General features: G+C 37.4%; 1 protein-coding gene across 6 annotated transcripts in view; it reads right to left on the reverse strand.

Moving 5' to 3' along the window:
- PTPRR (protein tyrosine phosphatase receptor type R) overlaps nucleotides 1–21,374 on the reverse strand; it is a 254,815-nt gene that overhangs the window by 105,637 nt on the left and 127,804 nt on the right. For all 6 annotated transcript variants that reach the window (XM_067697342.1, XM_067697340.1, XM_067697341.1 and 3 more), the window contains 3 exons: nucleotides 11,262–11,375; nucleotides 8,125–8,280; nucleotides 795–905 (listed from right to left, as the gene is read on the reverse strand). In XM_067697342.1, the coding sequence (XP_067553443.1) occupies nucleotides 795–905; nucleotides 8,125–8,280; nucleotides 11,262–11,375 (381 nt within the window). The remainder of the gene's footprint in view (nucleotides 1–794; nucleotides 906–8,124; nucleotides 8,281–11,261; nucleotides 11,376–21,374) is intronic.

The raw sequence follows: 21,374 nt of genomic DNA on the forward strand, positions 1-21,374 counted from the left end.
CATCTGCAAACTTTAAATATTTTAAGTTATATCACAGAATTTTCAAAAGAATAGGAAAATCTTATCATTCTATTAGAAACGTACCTGTTAACTCATTCAGTACCAAAGAGCACTGCCTAGTCTAGTGTGTTTAGGTTTATTTGGGGTTCTATGTTTTTAATATGAAATACACTTTTAAAGTCTTCATATCTATAATTTGTAATTTACAGAGCTATTTGCAGTGTATTCTTTCATACTTTTACGTTATTCATTCACCTAAAAAATTAGTTGATTATGGATTGTTTAGCCCTTTAGCCTATAATCATCTCCTTTTCATGCCTGGAATTTCATATATTACTTTCAAGGCCCTTTAAAAATAAGAAAACCTTATTTTTACTCATTAAGAAGTAAGCTTGCCCCAAGACATATTTCTTTATAAAATTTTGCCCAAGTTGCACAAAGATAATATAAAAGAAGAAATAAAGCAAGTCCAAAGTGTACCCATGAGACTTAAATGGCTTTGAGGATTCCACTGACCTCGGTAAATCACTTTCTAAAACTTCGTTCTCAGGGTTGATCAAGTTACGAAAAGCCTCAGTGCAATTACAGCCTTATTCTGCAGGTCAGAATCCATAATTCCGTAGGTTTTCCTTTAGCTATCACTCTGCTGTCAGATGTGAGATATTCCCAACCTATCAGGGTCATAGTCTTGCTTCTGTTCTCAGTCTTTTCAACATTCTTTTGAATGGCAATATATCGAATATATTAAGCAGTGGGCTCAGTAAAGGATAAAATATATAAAGAAGCAAACTTACCATCAAACACGTTACTATAATAACAAATATGCTGAGAAAAATGACAACAGCATAAAATCCTTCTTTGCTCCAGATTTTGTCCGCTTCATGCTGCCCTTGTAAAACATTTTTCTTTGAAAGCAAAACAGAAAGTCCGATGTTAAATGAGAGCTTGAGGAGACTGGCGTTCTTATCAGACACTAAACATATTTTTAGCTTGATTCCATTCAGTGTAGAACACACCTACATCCCCCGCTGCCAGAGCTGCTTCTCAATCTGATCTAAGACATTGGATTGCCGTTCTTATACGTTAAGACGCTATTTTATCTCCTGTACAGGAGCAAGCATGCCCAACATGGCATATAGGTCCTTAGGCTTTGTGAGTGTCCCTCAGGGTCTCTCTTGGAAACTACCTGGTTCACAGGTGAGAGAGTTCTGTTCTTTTCTGTGCTGAGGAAATTGTTTATGAAGCTCTCCTTACTCTGCTTTCAGGCTCCTCCCATAACATCAACACCCTGCTTTACGTGCTGTAATACTGCTCTCTGCTTTTAAACAGAAGTGAAACAGGTGCAAACAAAATCTCATGATGCATCAATAAACAGAGCAACAATGTCGGCATCATTGCCTTTTTTTTGTTTTCTTTTATGAAATCTTTTTTTAAAAAATGCAGTCTATTTTGTCAAAATCTGATTAATGTACCACTTTAACCACATAAATTGTTAGGGTTTTATATTTTATTTAAAGCAACAGGGAACACCAGAATGTCCAGAATTATTTGGCACTATAAGGGAAAATAGTTTTACTTTAATTTATTTCTCTCTTTGTTTATTTACTTAGCTTACTATTTGAAGGGTGGAAGGGTAGAGAAAAAGCATGAATAACATGTGAATGAGTGGTTTAGTTTTATTTTACCCATTCTTTTTAAAAAAGCACATCTACTAAAATCACATCTTATAATAAGGCAATGAAATTTAATAATTCAGTGAAATTTATAGATTTATGGTTAAAGAAAATTGAGCTTGAAACCAAATGGTCCACAATTAGGAAAAAAATATAAAGGCTAAATCAAGTCAAATGCTCCCACTCATCTAAAATTACATTTTGTTGGAGTCTGCTTTTTCCCCTTTTGGTTGAGATGTCTCTAATGATTAAGAAAGCCTTGAGAAGCATGATAGTGGATAATGAAAGGCCACATGGAGAGTGGCCCTGGAGAATGAGAGGTCGTCTTGTGCATTCCAGCGTCAGATGAATTCCCAGCTTAATGTAACCCCTGGGATGACTTCAGCCTATACTGTGTGGAAAAGAAGAACCACCCAGCTGATCCTAGTCAACCTACAGAATCATGAGAAATAAATAGTAGTTGTCTCAAAAAGAAAAAAAAAAAAAGCCTTCAGCAAAACCTGTACTTGTAGGTGTCTGAACCTGGAAATCACTGTTAATTATTTTTCAAGACTTAAAAAAAATAAAATGCATTCCACATTTGTAAACTAGACAAAAAGAAATATTTGCCTTGAAAAATATTTTATGAAAACTTTTATCCTGAAACTCAAGCGAGTCTTGGTGGGGAGTTGAACAAAACAGAATGGAAAGGATCTCTGAGTTCAATTGTGGTTACAATAACTATGTGAGGAAGACTTCTATTGCTTGAAGTAGTTGAGTTTCCATTTCCTTTGCTTGTAAAATATAGATATGCTCACTGTAATATCTTGCCTTCTTTAAGACACAGACACATTTATAGATGCAAGAAATGATTTATGCATGTTTTTAAAATACATAAATGGTAAGTTGACGGAGAATCTGAAAATACTTGCTGGATGAAATGAGTAGAAACCAATATGTCCTGAAAAGGAAATCTTGGGGTCAAGTGACAACGTGTCTTTTACTCATTGACCTTAGCCAGATCATATTTTATTCCTATGTCTCTGTACACATAGCTGGAAACTAAGAGAAAACTCTTGTAGAAATCAAGTATAAATATGGAAATGAGTTTTTTTGCAGGCAAATAAATAGCATCTATTGCTTGCTATAAAAGCAAGCCACTTAAGCCTTCAAGTAGGTAGCATAAACTTGTCAAATTTAAGTGTGAGAATCTGAGCTTTAGTTCATGTAAAATTTGGATTAAAAAAGGAGTGGTTAGGTGGGTGGAAAGAGATTTTTTGTTCCTAACCTGATTTGGTTCCTTTCTTGTTTTTCCTACTATAGTTCCACACCTCCTGGAATACCAACAGGTTCCTTTCTGCTTAAGACAAATCTATTTTGCTTTCTCTTTTAACCAAAGCAGTAATGATGGAGGAATTAACCTCCCACCTCTCCATCCCCCGCCAGCACTTAGAAAGACACATGTTTTGAACTCCTAGAACTTAGCCACTGCACTTTCTTGGTAAATAGATTTCCTTCTGAGTCATGCTAGCCCTGCTGAGCACTACTATATTTGTACAGAGATCTAAAAACCTTGATAAGGGCAGGGTAATAAATGGAAAAGTTTGTGGTTAAGATCCCACAAGTCATAAGATTGTAATTCACAAGAATCTCCAATCTAACCTTTGTATAAGGTTAATGTGATGCCTTTCACATTTTTTTTTTTTTTTGCGGTACGCGGGCCTCTCACTGTTGTGGCCTTTCCCGTTGTGGGGCACAGGCTCTGGACACACAGGCTCAGAGGCCATGGCTCACGGGCCCAACCGCTCCGCGGCATGTGGGATCTTCCCGGACGGGGCACAAGCCTGTGTGCCCTGCATCGGCAGGCGGACTCTCAACCACTGTGCCACCAAGGAAGCCCATTCCTTTTACATTTTGACAGGGGACTGCAGGTTCAATAATTCAGAGGCTCCATGGCTGGGTCAAACCAATGCGCTGTATCATCTTAATGTCTTATGTCACAACGATATCACTTTCCCTTTAGCTTTGCGGCAGTGAAAGAAGCTGCTGGGTTTTGTTTTGTTTGATTGTATAAAATTTGGGCAGTTTCCGGTACCGATAGCAATGGCTTCTCTATATCCTGTTTAATAATTTGATATACTAGAGTTTTCTTTTCTTTTCTTTTTATTAAAACCAATTCTGACCCCAAATGCTGGGAGAGATGATACAGAGACTTTCAGAGCTACATCTCTTTAGAGACATGGAGCACAAAGAATAAGAATAAAGTGGAAATGTTATAAATTAGCTGGTTAATTAATTGATTTAGGCAGATAAGTGAGTTGTATCCTACAACAATATGGTTTTGTTAGATAAATGCCAAACTTCCACTGTATCATGCACAAGGTAAACAATTTGGTCTGAGAGATCTGACCCATGTTAACATTGATTGCATTCCTCCTCGGCACTGTATGGCTAGGACTATATAATTCTTTAGACTGCTGGCTAATGTTTAAAGGAACAATCACTAAACTCGTGGATTACGATTGTATTTATTTGGTATGATTTTTTTTCTCTTTGTAAACATGCCATGAAAGTATCAGTCAGTATATTGTCCTGTTATTTAAAGAAGGTAACTTCCTCCTTTGAAATATAAGACCTGTGAAACTGTGGTAATTTGCAACTGAACAACAAAAAAATCCTAAATCATTTTTTTCACTATCATTGCAAAATTACTGCTTCAATAGACATTTAAGTTTGTAAAAACATCTAAAAATAGAAACTAAAACAATGCATTTAATTTTATTTCCCTGAGATTTAACTTATTAGGCAAGAGGAAGTCTGGTTTTTAATTTTTAGGAGCATCTTATTATAAAATAATATTTGAGGTCCTCCAATGTTCTAGGTACCATATATAAATATATAAAAGAAATAATGTCTTTGTCTCTCAAGAAACTTAAATTTGAAATAAAAATAGATGAATAAGCGAAAGGAAATCTCTATTTGGTAATTGTCTTTGTTTCCCAAGAGTCGTTTCTGACTTAAATAAAATCAAGCAAATAAAGAAATGGCAACAACAAAAAACACACCCTTCCCTAAAAGTAATTAATAAAAGTGTAGGAAGAGATGCTTTGAGACAGCATTCACCATGTTCTGTAATCCATGTAAAGGATGAAAACCCAAAATACCAATATTCCTTTTTTTGTTCTGGTAATAAACATGTTACCATAACAGAGCTATAATTTGGAGATAGAAATGTGAAAGAATGGGTTGAGGCATAAGCTGTTACTCCACATTTACCACAAATGATGAATAAAGAAGTGGGAAAACTCACAGAATACCTATCAGCTTAAACAACTATCAACAAATGCTTTTGCGGCGCCTCTGGGACTGTATGTGTCTGAAGCTCCCTCTGAGGGCCTGTGCACACTGCAGACGGCTCTCTCCTGTCTGCAGTTAGAGCTTCCGATCAGAGGGTACCGCTGGGCCCATTCTACAAGTGACAGAACAAAACGCTCAAACAATACACCAGTCCCTGATGAAATGCTCCTTATATCCAATTAAAATACTTCCCAGTCTCCTGTAATATAATAGTTTCTAGATTCTAGATTGCCTAGATTTTTAGATTCCCAGAATTTTATAAGAAAATATCATATTTTGATCATCAAATACTTTCATTATTCAAATGCAATACAGACCTATGGTCTATTGAGGGCTAATCGTTCTGTGACAGGCATTCAGGCTAAGCTCCTTGCCTTCACCAGTCTGGGGTATGTTGGAGGACCCCCAAATACTTGAGTTTAATTAATTTTTTGGTATGGTGAGCTTCTCTTGGTCTGCAAAGCTGGCTGACTCACTAAGCTGCCATACTCCTAAAGCCTTCAGAATGGCATTTAAACTCAGAATAAAGCAACAGGGTGAAATGCTTATTTTATTCACTGAAAGCTTATGGGAAGCAGAATAAATTAATCTAATGGTCTTTTAAAATTTTAAAGAAGAATTGTCCAGAGCAAGATGTGTGGAAGTCAGTCTGTGAGGGGCTTGAACTGTGGGCATGGAGTTTGGTTTGATGTACAAAAGGGAGCCCCTTCAGAGTCACATGCAGGGAGGGCTGGGGAGGGGTCTGGGTGTTTAAGCTCATGTTGACCTTTCTCCTGGTCTCTCTGAAGCATGAAGGGACCTCCTCTTTCTCAAAACTCCCATGGCACAGTGCGGTTATGTTATCATAGCCCTGTATTTTCCTTATCTGCTTGTCTCTTGTTGCCTTATTAGAACTCATTGAAAGCAAAAATCTTATTTTATTTATGTGTGTGTTTGCTTATTCATTTATTTTTCTGACTTTGGACACCACCTAACCCAGCGCTTGGCTATTTGTACGCCTACTGTATGCCAGGCCCTGAATGAAGGCACTGAAGACACAGATAAAATGAAATGAAATGCTCTCAAGGAACGACGGTGCAGAGATGGACATGAAGGCCAACGTGGGGTATGGGGTTTTTGTATAAGCTCCATGAGAACACAAAGACAGCGCCCACATCTGTGGAGGTACAAGGGAAGGCTTCACTATACAGTAGACTGATCTTGAAACATGAAAGGTGCACAGATGGACCAACATACACACAGGCTTGGAGGGAAGAAATGATGTGGGGTGTCCTGGTGCCTATTAAGTTTGGAATGGCTGAAGCATAAACTAAGAGAGTGTTGTTCAACAGTGATAAACTCAGCACACAAAGAACCATATACCACATTAAGAAATCCAGACTTGATTCTACAGGATTTAGGAAGCCAAAGAAGAGTCATGACATTAGGAGGGCATGGCCAGATTTGCTTTTAGAAAAGTTACTCTGGTGGCAAGAAAGAAAACACTGTGTGCATGTGTGGATGTGTGCATGTGCACGTGCGTGTGTGAGCTGGGGTTGGCAGCAGAGACAGCAAGGAGGGAAGCAACACTAAATGCAGGAAGACCAGTTGGAGGTTGTTATTACAGTCGTGGTTCAATGATGAAATACATTTTCATTCTGCAGTCAAATTACATTTGTTCAGTGCCTACGCTTTGTGAAGATTTCCATGTTTTTTTTTCTTTTTTTTTTTTTTTTTGCGGTATGCGGGCCTCTCACTGTTGTGGCCTCTCCCGTTGCGGAGCACAGGCTCCAGACGCGCAGGCTCAGCGGCCATGGCTCACGGGCCCAACCGCTCCGTGGCATGTGGGATCTTCCCGGACCGGGGCACGAACCCGTGTCCCCTGCATCGGCAGGCGGACTCCCAACCACTGCGCCACCAGGGAAGCCCTTCATGTATTTTTTTTAAATTTAAAAATTTTATTCATATTTCAAGTTTATAAGATAAGGACTCTACCCATTTTTCCTTTCCTTTCCTTTTCTTTTCCTTTCTCCCTTCCTTCTTTTTTTCCTTCCTTCCTTCCTTTCTTCCTCCCTCCCTCCCTCCCTCCCTTACTTTTTTCCTTCCTTCCTTTCTTTTTCTATACTCATTTAGGATATGAAGAAACTGAGGCTCAGAGAGGTTGATACTATGTAAAGACAGACTTAATCTCACAGAGATTAAATCACCCAAGGTCACACACATTTTAAGTGCTGGCTTTGGGATCCAAGCTCAATCTTGTACCAAAGCTTTTTATACCATACCTGTGGCATTTGCTGTAATGAGAGGCAGTGTGCTTTACTGCAAAGGGAAATAGACTAGGAATAAGGTATCTAGATTTTAAATATTGCTTTATACCTCATTTGCTTTGTCACCTTGATGAAATCACTTAATTTCTACAGGCCTTACTTTCTGTATCTTTAAAATGTTCGCATGTGTTCCCTCAAGGTCTAATGCTTTGATTCTGTGAATTTAATTACATATGTTTGGGATGATGTTCATTCTAGCAAGTTTGGAGTGGGATGGAGTAGGTGAAGTAAAAAAGAGACTGGATTTATTCAGGAATGAGAGTATTGGAGTGGTGGGGGAAATCTGAAAAGTGCCGAATTTAGAAAGCACTATGAAGGAGATATTCATAGTTCTTAAGACTGGGTTCCTCAGCAAAAGAAAAATCACATTTCAAATTAATCCCAAGGTAGTGGAAAAAAGGGACCATTTTGACAATGAAGGCAATGAGGAGTAAACCCGGTGAGGAGGAAAGATTTGAGGGTGTTTTTGGGGACACCCAAAATTCAGTAAAATTCAGTAAAAGTAATCAATTGACAAATATACCTAAGTGGCTTTTCTTCTGGACAATTTGTTGGATAAGTCAAAATAAATTATAAGGCCATAAAGATTGGAGAAGAAAGTGTCAAAAAGGGAACTTTGACATGAAAATGAACTTCCTTAAGGAAGAAACATATGCAATGTGAAATCAGAGAATTTTGACCCTTAGGGAGATTTTTATATTATCAAATAACACACGATAAACAGCTTTCATCTCAAAGGCTCCTAGAATTGGGTCATGTCATGCTAACCGTGCAAATTTTTAAATGAAATATTCCATGAAACAGCCTACCTCGGGGGAGACTTCTGTAATTCCAAACTGGGATAAACTTTGATGCAAAACATTGATATTAAGTGAACGCAGCACTTCCTCAGACGGCAGAGCATCAGAAATTCCTGCTTTCCCGTTTATGGGAGACACAAATAGTTCAACACTGTTCTTCTTTCCCTAGTAAAAGAAGATCATTTGTATATGTTAATAGACATTTTAAACAACTTTGGGAAATATTTTTGACTTCCTTCTAGAAACATTAAAGAAAATCAGAGCTTTAGGATCCTAAAAGACATCTTGGAGATCACCTTTATTAGGTATTCCTGGTACACTTAATATTAGCAGCCCAAAGCCCGAAATCTTCAAATGGCCTTTCAATTAGTTGACACCTCTAGCTTTGTAATTTTATATTTCATTCGATGCTGGTTTATTTTCCATTCGGTATTGTAATTTTTGAGATATATTGTTCAGATGGTTCCTGAGTAATTGTGTTTAAAGAAGCATTTTAAAATCAATTAAATGAATTAAGTAAAACCTGATGTAACAGTACAATTATTAGACATCACCACCCCATATATATATTTTTTACAACTTGTATTAATGTGAAGGCTGGACTAAGGAAGGTGATGCTGTCTTTGAAGCTGCTTCCCTGATCCTGTTCTTCACCTTAAATAAGTCACACTTTTAAGATCTATTGTTTGGTAGAAACAATGTTATGCAATGATATCATGTTACTTTCCTATTAGTATGACCTCATTACCTGAAACAGAGAGAGAGGATTTCTTACCTTAAATGGCTGATATGCCACATACCCATAAAAAACAAACACTACACAAAAATGACACTGCCTTTGGTAGATTCTCTTTGACAACTTATACAAAGCACTTATAAAAGAAAATTGTTGTTAGTCTTTTCTTTTTGATACATGGAGTTCTCTCCTGCTAGAAAATTTTCTTTTCTTTTTTTTTAGAAAGTTTTCTTTTAATGCAATTTATCAGAAGTTCAGCCATGTATAAAATGGAGTACTACTAGTCATCCAGGAAAAATGTTCCCGTGTTTGCAGTGAACAACAGACAATGACTAAATATTGCGTAATACTGATGTGAAACATGTTTATAATAATTTAAATAGTTTATGACCTAATAACAACAATAGTAGGAAGAGAGCACTTGTTTTGGGCTTGTCATGCTCCCATGTGCCTTAAATCTGTTATCTCCAGGACAGAGGTATTAAGTTATTTCATTTTGTAAATGAAGGAACATTAAGTAGCTTGCCTTAGGTCATAGAGCTGGGACACGGCCAAGTTGGAAATGGAGTAGAATTCTGTGTCTGTCTCCAAAGCACACGCTCTTAATCACCGTACTCTGCTGCCTCAGGTATCATTATAACTTAAACTATTATAAGAACTACTCTTAGAAATAGACATGCATAAATGCTACTAACATTCTCTGAGGATATGCATATCCCTCTCTGGGTGTGGCAAATCCCTCTTTTATCCTTTCAAAGAGCTATTATGCTCTTTAAATCTATATATGTAAAAGTATATCTAAGATATCTGAGTATATATATAAAATCTAGATCTAGATCTAAGACATCTATAATACCTCACTTCTCACTTGAGCAAGGTACACTGTGGATATAAATAACCTATTTCACTCTTTCATGATAATGGGAAATGCTGTATTTCTTCTATGCTATTGAGTTAAAAACTTTGTTTTTTTTTTAAAGCTTATTTAGTCCCAGAAAATAGTTGACTCACAGAACAAAAGTTGTTATGGGGACGAAAACAATTCACCCTCCACACAGAAAAAAAGTGAAAAGAAACAAAAATTCTAAACCAAAATAAAAGCAAATTCTTCTCCGTAGTGGGAAATGCAGGTGTTGATGCAGTATAAAACTGAACTCAAGCAGGAGCGTAAGGATTTAAGGCAAGGAGAACAAGAAGTCCTTGCTTAAGTTTCTAATGCAGGGGAAATTAAGAACCATTTTAAAACTGTTAAAATGATTCTAAAGTCCTTTTTCACAGGAACCTCGGATAATTAGCTTTTTACAAAGAGAAAGTCGTTAAGATTTGAATTTGCTTTTCCTTGCTCACACCCACCTTCAAGTGCAGATGGGAACATGTAGTTGAATGATATCAAGGTCCCTAAACACTGAGGAGAAGGGGGAAAGAAAGGATGTGGGTGATAGATCGGTCTAAAGTGAGCCTTATACGAAAGGTCCTTTGGGCTTCCTTCATCCCCACCTCAGACACCCATCCAAGTTTTCTCTCGACTTTTTCAAGGCTATTCTTGCATTGTACTTGGACTGCTGTCCTTAAGCATGGTTCTTCTTTATTCTTTATTCAAAATCCTCTGCCGATGTGTTCACTATCCTTCATCCTGATATATATAAAGTTATTTATTTATTTATTTTTGGCTGCGTAGGGTCTTCGTTGCTGCGTGGGCTTTCTCTAGTTGCGGCGAGCGGGGGCCACTCTTCGTTGTGGTGTGTGGGCTTCTCACTGCGGTGGCTTCTCTTGTTGCGGAACACGGGCTCTAGGCACGCGGGCTTCAGTAGTTGTGGCGCACGGGCTTAGTTGCTCCGCAGCATGTGGGGATCTTCCTGGACAAGGGATTGAGCCCGTGTCCCCTGCATTGGCAGGCAGATTCTTAACCACTGCGCCATCAGGGAAGTCCCTCAACCTGATATACTTGAAGGGATTTTAATAGATGCTGTCTGGAGACAGTGCCTTACCTGATACAGAAGGTTTCCGTCTTAGGGAGAATATTTTGGGAGTAGTATCCGGTTGGTGAGACAAGTATTTTGGGCCCTTCTATTCATACCTACCAGGATAGCTAGTCTTGAACTACGAGAAGGTTGACAAACTTTTTCTGTAATGGGCCAGACAGCAAATATTTTAGCTTTTAATTTAGACAATCTGTTGCAACTACTCAACTCTGCCATTGTAGTGTGAAAGAAGCCTTAGACAATATGTAAACAGATAGGTGTGGTCTGTTACAATAAAACTTTCTTTACAAAAACAGGTGTCATGCCAGATTTGGCTCATGGACCATAAAACTATAGCATGGGTGTTCTTAACTATTGTTCATTATTCTTGAGTCCTGCAATAAAGATCAAAGCTTGTCATCTGGGAATGCGAAATGTTGGCATCTTACAATGAGGCGATTGATGTGCACTTGCTGGGGCAAGAGTCCTAAAGCTGCGGCCACTCCTTGGCGGAATATCCGAAGCAAGGTTATGTTCAGCCTATTTACATCCACTTGCAGTGTCTGGAAAATAAAAAATTCAAATTACAGTAAATCTTTGATTTTGGACATTCAGTTCCTGACGGATGACTGACCACAACAATTCCTGTGACTTTGAGAAATTCACACTCATCGTGCTTTATTGCATTTTTAATGCAGATAAAAAAATTATAGGGACATTTTATGTGAAATTTTAAATGGTCTTACTTAAGAAGATGGTATATTGTATAATAATGCAATTTGTCTAGTTATAATCAAGAATCATATGAATGATCAATTCATAAAGAATTTCACTGAAATGTGTGTTGGTTTATTTTGCTTTAAGTCCAGATGACAGAATGTAATATGCAGCCAAGTATATTTCAGTAATCCAAGCCAGAGGACATCTTTAATTTGTGTTCACACACAGCCACAGAGAGGAAGATGCTGTGTAAGTTCCGTAACACCAGACTTGGCAGTTTCTCTATATAGTGATTTGCTGCCAGTGCAAGGCAAAAGAATGAGCTGCAATAATGCATTTTCAAACTCTGGTAAAGAAGTCAATGGAAGTGATGATTAAATCTAAGGTAAACAATTCGTATTCCATTGCTTGGACAAACACTCTTAATTTTCAGGTTGTTTTGGAAAAGGACAAGTAAATATTTTAAAATTCCTAAAATATAAATCAAGTTATGCAATTAACACTACATCCTTAATTTAAGCCACGGGTGCTATGATTACATTTACAACATAAACTGGTTAACTATGTATTTCCAAAAATGCACCATAATCACTTGAAACAGATACTTTACAAGGTGGGGAAACCAAACCTTTATATGCATTTCTTATTTTATAATGCTTAATTTGCTAACTTGACCATAGTAGGTTATCAGTAACTGTTGGATGTCTGCAATATCATTTGTTCTATAAAGTGAGGCACACTTCTATGTACACACTTCTGTGATAAAGAGATTGGCTTACAAGTGTAACCTACTATAGTGTAAGAACTCTCAGAGTACCTTCTCCAGTTTGCTGTAGAAGAAGAATAATACTCTTCCCATAATTTATAGTTTTGTTAAGAAATAATAAATCCTCTATACATAAAGTTGGTACAAAATAAGTGATTGGAAACTGGACCAAATACTTATTGCTACAGGAATCAGAGGGAGTTGAGGAGGTCAAAAGAGATATAATGGTTCCCAGTCAAAATGGCAGACCCAGCTAAAGCTCTAGACTGCTGCTGCACATTAGGATCTTTTAATACTTGCATAGGGGCAGGGGCCATAGAGCTTGGTCATGTTAGGCAGCTGGAACTGGACTCCTGGCAAAAAATTGAGATCCACAAAAGGGAAGAACTATTGAAAATTCTACCCAGTACCCCAACTATAAGGTACAACTTGCTCCTGGGAGGGGAAAAGGAGAATTACGCTGGGAGTAGGCAGAAAAGTGACATTAACACCATCGGTAATAATTTTTTTATTAACTAAAAGTCATCTAATGGTTCACAATTGTTTGCTATATTATCCTCTGTACTTTTCTCTAGTCTAAAAATGTTTCCAATATATAAAAACACATTTTCATGCAGAAAGTAAGACTTGAGCTCAATCCTGAAGGATGAGTAGGATATGGAAATGCAGTAATGAGAAAAACATTATACTTTTAAGCATGATTTATGTTTTATGGAAACATGCTTTATGGAAAATCCAAGAGATTAGAAAAACTAAATCCACCTGGTGGCTCCGAGAAACAGAGGTTTCCTTTTATGCAGCAGCTTACTTTCAGCTCTGTAAGTCTGTGGAAATTGCTAAGAGATTGGAGTTTCTTTGCAGAGATGGGTTCCTTGGTTTCTGCAAACACTGCTGAGGAACCACTGACTTCTGGCTCACCAGCAGTGTTTGTCAGGCAGGGTGAGCAGGCAGGCACAGCCCTTGATTCCCACGGGCAGGATTTGGAGCCAATGGTCTATACTGGGAACTGAGAGTCAAGGGGGTTGTGCACACACTTGAGAATTCAGTTCCCAGGGCCATGATTAACGAAGCTTGCAACTATGGAAACAGTATTAAAGTCTAACTTCCTTAGATCGAAATGGTGTATGGAAGTGAAATGGGAACTCAAGATTTAAAATCACTCAAAATGGCAACTTTCCAAGAAGGTAGAACAGTGCATTTAAAACAGAAATTTAGACTCCCTAACTAAAATGAAGAAGTGAGTTGAAATAATTAGATTAAAACTGCAATCATCTGGTTCATTGCATCAAACATTTGAATAATTTGCCTCAGTTCTCTGCTTGCCTGTGAAAAGCTGGATTGATTCCAGAGCACATACATGTATTTCTAACTATTCACCATAAAATAGTGATGCTAAAATACAGTACAAACAAAAAAATACGTATTTGAGGGCCTAATACATGACAGACACTATGTATGATCACAATTTGAGAAAAAGAAAGGATCCTAGACAAAACGAGAATTTTATTTCAGAGAAAATAAAATAAATATGACTTCCTATAATAAGAGGATATATGCTACCACCTTCCTCCTGGATAGATGCTAGAAATACATAGCTTCTTCTCATCCTATTAGATGAGATCATAACAACTATGACAGAATATAAATTTCCATGGCAATGACAGTGTCACAATTCAAAGTTACCATATAACAGTACAAGATATATTTTAGTCTTATTCTAAACCCATTTGGTCATTTCTATTATTTAACATACAAATGACTGAAATTTTTAACTTTAAAAGGGATTATAATGCTCTTTCCAAAGGTAAATGCTAAGCCACTTCACAGTAATGAATTATACAAATAGAGTTACTATCCAAAAACAAATGAGTATTTGTATTGATATTACAAATATATAAACACACAGAAAAAATAAACATAATGAAAATTCAAAGATTTCAGACTCCATCTGTATTTAAGTTTATTGGACCTCTGCCTTGTAAAGAGATTCCTGAGTCAGTTCCTTTTATCTGGGGCCCATGTCCCCTCACCCACTTCTGCTTCCTCCTACAAAGGAAATACCACTGTGTAATATGACTTTCTTTCTTTGGTCACCAGACAGTCCACTAAAGTAGCTGAAGCCTATGAGCCTTAGACATAAATCAGCTTGAGGAAACTGATTAAAATGTAGTACTTGAATTTAGGCACCAGCATTATGTTTAAACTTTAAGTATGTGATTGGCTTTTAGCTATTTATATTTAAAGGACAGTTGAATTATTTTTGCCGGAGAGGGGGTCAGGTTTCAAATGTTAGTTACCTCTTGATGCTATAAGGTAGCCTGGTCTGTCATCTGATCACCCCCAGTAAGAGTCAAGATCACCCCCAGTAAGAGTCAAGATCACACCCAGTGGCCCCATTAGGGAGAGGAAGGCCAAAAAGATGTCCTCAAAGCCCCTCAAAGAAGTCCAGTCTCGATTCCCCACAGCAACAAACAAACCCAGCTTCCTTCAGGACCAAGCCAGTCAGGAGGAATCCACTCATCTCCTTCTAACTTTAACGTGTGCTCACTGCTACTCGGGATCTCTAACTTTATTCTTGGCAAGGAGTCTCCCCTGTATGGCCAGCAGTTGGATTGGCAAGTGATCCCCAGGAATAAAAGCAAAAATTTCTCTGTCTCTGAACAAAGAAGAAAGCCCTGACCTATTGGAGGCATTTTACACCGTCACCCAATCCCTTCTTATAACTCTCTGTGTTGTCCTCTGCTCTTACTTACATACTAATGATTTTTATTTCCATATTTCACGTTCCCACCTTTCTCAGAGTCCTCCATCTGTTTCCCTCCACCTGAATGTTCCACTTATGCCTCAAACTCGGTATTACCCAAACTGAACTTATCTTTTTCCCCTCTCCTCATCCACAATCAAATTTACTTCTAATTCTATATTTCATATAATGTGATGAAGTACCATATTTTGAAGTCATGTTGACTCACTCTTTTACCTTATCTTTCACCCTACCATCATAACATCCAATTAATTATCAAGTTCTGTCTATTCTACCCTCTAAAAATCTCTTGAATGTTGAATCCATCTTCTCTTCATCTGTATTTCCACCATCTTCGTTCAGGCCACTATCATGGCTATCTGGACTATTTGAATAGAATCTTCATGGGTTGCCAATCTTCTATGGTCTCTAATTCATTCCTCATATGGACCTGTGCAACATTCTGGCTCAATTAAGTCACTATTCTGCTTAAAATACTTTGAGGAAATCTCATTTTTTAATGAATGGTCCTAACTCCTTGGTTCACTGCCATTGTCCTGTCCTTCCAGTCTTACCTCCCAAACCTATCCACCATGTACATTATACTCCAGCTGTACCTAAGGTGTCTTAAACATGCCATGTCTTTTTGTATTGGGTCAGTGCGTATGTGGATCACTAGCTAAGCCTTCTTCCTTCTCTTTGGAGACTCAGCTCGAGCACCATTCTGTCAGATTTCCATGACCTCTCCTTCCCCTTCCTTTGCTTGCAGCTTTCAGTTCTATGTTGGACTTTACTTATTCTCTGTTTAAATTTTTATAATAAAAAATTCATATTTATTACAAAAAATATAAAGTACAGAAAGATACATAGTAAAAAAATGAAAGCATGCTTGTCTTCTCCTAACCTTTTATTCTAATCCTCAGAAACAACAAACAACAACAAACAATACTATTTCTTGTGTATTCTTCCAAATATTTTTGATGCATATAGAATGTAAAATAATATGTATTTATTATACATGTTTATTATTATTAAATACAAATAGGATTAAACTACACATGTTGTTCCATAAGTTGCTTTTTTCACTTAATATATAAGTGAGATATATTAATATATTTAATATATGAAATATATCTGAGATGCATTTCTGTATTCATAATATATACTGTTATTGAATATGTTTTGAGTCTCATCTAATAATTTCTTACTTTTAATAGTTTAGCTTATCCCATTGACTTTTATTATTTTAACAGATCTAAATGTGTTTTGTTATTTTATGTTATGCTATCTTTTAAAATTTGTTTTTATACCTCCTTAGTTTTCTGTCTTTTGCTAAGTGGTCTGGTGTTTTTTTGGTTGTTCTATATTTTTTTTTCTTCCTGTGCCTATAATCATAATGTTAAATATTGCATGATAATATATATTAAATCTTTATTTCTTGATATATAAACTTCAGAAAGTATTTATTAACTGCTGCTATGAAAAGTGAGAAAATGTACATCTCTTCCCACCAATTCTCATGATCACTTTCCAGTTTTTATAATTATATTATTATTGTTGTCTTAGTATATTTTATGGTGTTTATATTATATTCTTTATAACAGAGACTACTCACCAAACCGATTGTCTCCTCCTGGAACCTTAGCCCGTTTATATCTTGGTGGAGCCATGTAATAGTGCTCACCAATTAGTGTAAATGAAAGTAAAGTGATATTTTCAGTCTGAGGTAGTCTTCTCCACTCTCTCCTCTCTTCCCTCTGTCTGCAAGCTGGATGGTTCCAGGATGACCCTAAGCCTGTAATAAAACGGTGGCCCCACACAAAGGAAGATGCCTGGGACCCGAATCACTGCATGAAGCAGAGGCCCTGCCCAACGCTCCTCACTAAACAGTAACATGAGTTAAAAATAAACTTCTACTGCATTAAGTCACTAAAACATTAGGATCAGGTTAGCATTAGTTACACTGATGAATATATTCTGTAATTATAATTTTTAAAGTCTATAGCATTAGTTACATATCCAAATAGTCATGATCACGATCAGCTCTTTTTTAGAAGGGTGAGCCATTCCTGAATTCTTTATTTTGATGTATCTCTTATTTAGCTGGATGTCGTTACCAAAAAAGCTTCTTTCAAGCAGGGTTCGTGAGTGCTACGTTTCCTGAGGCACTTGAGAATGTATTTATAGTGGCTTTAACAATAAATGACAATAAATGACAACTTGGCTGAATATTAAATTCCTGATTCAATCTTTATTTTTATTTTTTGCCTTTGAACTCTGCTGCTATTATTCCAATGCCTTCTGGCCTTGAAAATTGCTACAAAGAATACCCTGGCCTGAGGCTAGCCTGTCTTTTGGATAACTTGCTTTTTCTGCCTGCAATCTCGCAAGAGTCTTTAAAGTTAAAAAACTTCACCAGGATATTTCCTTGGTTTGATAGTTTCTGCAATATAGTATGCTCTTGAAGTCTACATATACCAGATTCCTTATTTCAGAAGTATTTTCTCCTATTATATACTTGAATGATTTTTCTCCTAAATATTTTTTGGTTCATCTTTAAGGACACATTATGCAATTTTATATTCTTTCTCTTTAGCCACATTATGTACTTATTGCCTCTTACCACTTGTATATCTTTATTCAACTGAAATTTTCTCAGGTCTGCTCTATATCCTTGTATGTTTTCAGCAGACTCTGATCTAATTCTTTTGTTTCTAATGTGATTCTGATTCTATAATGTGTGTTTTATTATTATCTTCATTTATCTTCTGAGTTGTGCCAGTGTACTCTTTGTGATGCCCTCTTTTAACTGTTTCAGACAGGAAGTGACACAAGACTTTCGTTTATAGTTTCATGATCTTCTCTATCCATTTTAAAATCTATTTCTCCCAAAGAGTTCATCTCCCTTTCTCTTTTAACATCCTCCAATAACTTTCTATTACATTTAGAGTTAAATTCAATTACATGGCTTACAGGGCCTTACTTTATCTGGCTTCTGTTCCTTCTGAATTTCATCTCCTATCTCCCTCTCAAGCCACTCCACACTTTTTCCAGTTCCTCAGACAAGCTGTGCTTATTTCCACCCCATGGCCTTGGCATCTGCCTGCCCGCTGGAGAGATGTTCAACACCACTGTATGGTGGGTCCTTTTGATCGTTCAGCTCTCAGTTTAAATGTCATCTCCTCAGAGAGGCCTTCCCAGCCTGGCCATTCCCTATCACATCACCCTGCTTTATTTTCCTCATATCATTTATCACTATCTAACAGTTTCTTGTTTATTTTTTTGTTTATTGCATATCTCCCTTTACTAAAATGTGAGCTCCACTGGTGTGGCAACTTGCCATTCTGGTTCTCTGTTATATCTCCAGGACCTGAAACAATGCCTGGCATTTGGTAGGTATTGAATAAATCTTTGTGAAATGAAGGAATACATAATTCATCATACTCAACGTTGCGTAGTTACTACATTTGACCTGTGAATGACATGTGTTTGAAAGGCGTGGGTCCATTTATACACAGATTTATTTCACTAAATATGTACTACAGCACTACCCAGTGCAAGGATTGGTTGAATACAAGGATGCAGAACCTCGGATATGGAGGGCCGACTGTAAAGTTATACTCGGATATACGACTGCACGTGGGGTCAGCTCATCTAAGCCCCGCATTATCTGAGGGTCAAAAACTGTAATTGGAAGAATCTGAGTTCCATGATAGGGGTAGAAAGGGTTACAAAACCAGGGTTATAAGCTCTTGAGGAGGTTAATATTTGGTTAAGTAGTTCACTTGAAATGCCTAATCACTCAAAAAACATGAGTAGATTTAACACAATTTATATTTGGCTTGTTATTAATATGCCTCTGATACTCTGACTACTACACAGTTCAGGAGGGAAAAAACAGTTTATTTCATCTAACCAATTCTTTGAAACTTGTTTCTAATAGGCAAAATCAATATAAGTTTTCTGAGTCATGTGCTATATTGGTTGTCAATGGCACTCAAACTTAATCAGTGTAAGTGTCTATTTCTTGTGACTAATTTGAGAGTTTTAAAATTTATCTTTCTAATTATAAAAATTAAATATGCTCATGATAGAAGATTTAGAAACTGCAAAGAATTAGGAAAAAGAAATAAATATTATGCATAATAGTTTATTCCGTCATCCTGAAATAAAGCTTGTGGTGCTTTTAGTGTTAGCTGTTTTCTGATATGTAGGTAATATAATGTAGAATGCATATATATACCCATGTATATCTAATATATAGTCATACAAATGTTTATCCATTTTAATGTGATGCCATAACTATCACATTTTTATGGCTTTTCTCTTTCCATGATGTTAGGAGGAAACACTTATTCCCCAACGCTGATGTTTTATTCTGTGCGGTGGCAGCTCAAATACAGTAATTGTCCTGGTGCCTTCCCTCCTCTGTCTCCTCAGGGGAGGGAAGTGACTTGTATAATTGGTGCATTTGGAATGAGATACTGGGGCATGTGTAGCTCTGTGCTTTCCTTTTGGGGTCTTCTTGCCTGTAAAGACACTAAAACCTAGCATTCTTTTTTTTTTTTTTTTTTTTTTTTTTGTGGTACGCAGGCCTCTCACTGCTGTGGCCTCTCCCGTTGCAGAGCACAGGCTCCGGACACGCAGGCTCAGCGGCCATGGCTCCCGGGCCCAGCCGCTCCGCGGCATGTGGGATCTTCCGGGACCAGGGCACGAACCCGTGTCCCCTGCATCGGCAGGCAGACTCTCAACCACTGCGCCACCAGGGAAGCCCAAAACCTAGTATTCTCATTGCAAGTAGTAAAGTAAGTTGCAAAGGCTCTGTCCCTTTAGGTGAGGCCACGGTTGGCCAGTACTCCTGTGACTGGTGGGTAAATTTGCCTAAGAAGGAGAGGCAGCCATAGAAGTATACTGTCATGCTCCTAAGTCACATCTCCAGCAGCTCTATCAGCAATAAAGTTATATTTCTTATCTCCCCAGGTCTGCTTCCTCTGTCTTTCTGAGTCAGGAGAAGAGGGATGCTATTTCGTATGCCCCTCAAACACCAACTCATGGTACCACAAAGTTAGACGTTACATTGCACTCTGTTGCCCAGACCCCTAAAAGGCAAAAAGGCTCTAAATCTTTTCATGTTAGTTGACCTTGATTTCAGCGTGGATATTTACAGTGGCAGCAGGGTTAGAGGAAAATCAGGTGTATGGTGCTGTGGAGTCAGGAGCAGAGCTTGCAAAAGAAGTGTGTCAACACTGCTAGATGCTGCTGAAGGTTAAGAAAAATGCAGACCAAGAAAAGGCTCTTGGATTTGTTGATGAGGACTAATTGGTGGCCTTCAAGTAGTGATTCTCAAAATGTGGTCCACAATCCACTGGAAGGCCAAGTGAGTCTTTGTTGGAACTTATCTGAAAGTGTGGGATCATTGTGTGGATATACGGGTGCCTAGGGTACAATTCCACAGACTTTCTTTTGTCCCAAAGGGTCATTTAATGGGTTTTTTAGGGTTAGTACAATTTGATACTCATAAAATAAAATTAGTGTGTCATTAGTGTATATTGAGACTTTGAGGGGGTTAAGATGTGATTGTATACTGAAAAAACAGGCAGAACACCACGACCAATTTTTGCTGAGGACAAAGGAGGAAGATAAGATGGTAAATAGATAGAAAAATCTTTTTCCCTCAGGTGGGAGGAACTTTGAGCTTTATACTATAGCAATAGTACTTCAGGTGACTTAATCTTTCTTTTTAAGATCCTTACACTGTGATGAGCTACCCCTTTTAACACATGATATGCCGACACTAGTTTTGGTCAGAGTAATGTTTTGAGACGTTTTGAAAACAATTGCAATGCCAACTTCATGAGTTTCTCACATCCTGGGCTCTGTTGTAGTTATGGCCTGCTAAAGCAATCGATCAGCTTATCAGTTAAAACAATTTATGAAGGAGCTAAATGCATATTGGTAGTAAGTGAGAAAAAGTATCTAAATTTCTCATTTAGAAAGGAAAGACTTAGTGGACAAGGGAGATATTCAGGAGGTTCTTGAATTATGATCTCACACATTTAAAAGCTTTTGCCTACTCTGTTTTCTAATAGCTAGAGAGAATGTACATGACTTTAAATATTGTGTGTTTGGAAGTTGCAGGTAGGTGAGCAAATACCAAATAAGAAAACTTTGACACACTATAATAGTTAAGAGCATGGGTTAGTAAGACAGACTTGGATTTAGCCTGGGCTGAGTGGCCTTGGTCAAATTATTAACTCTCCCTGGGCCTCAGTTTCTTTGTCTGTCAAATGGAGATGATAACTGCATCCCTTTCACAGGGATTTTGAGGATCAC

This window comes from Pseudorca crassidens, chromosome 11 (genome assembly GCF_039906515.1).
Source record: "Pseudorca crassidens isolate mPseCra1 chromosome 11, mPseCra1.hap1, whole genome shotgun sequence".
In the NCBI taxonomy this organism is placed as follows: domain Eukaryota; kingdom Metazoa; phylum Chordata; class Mammalia; order Artiodactyla; family Delphinidae; genus Pseudorca; species Pseudorca crassidens.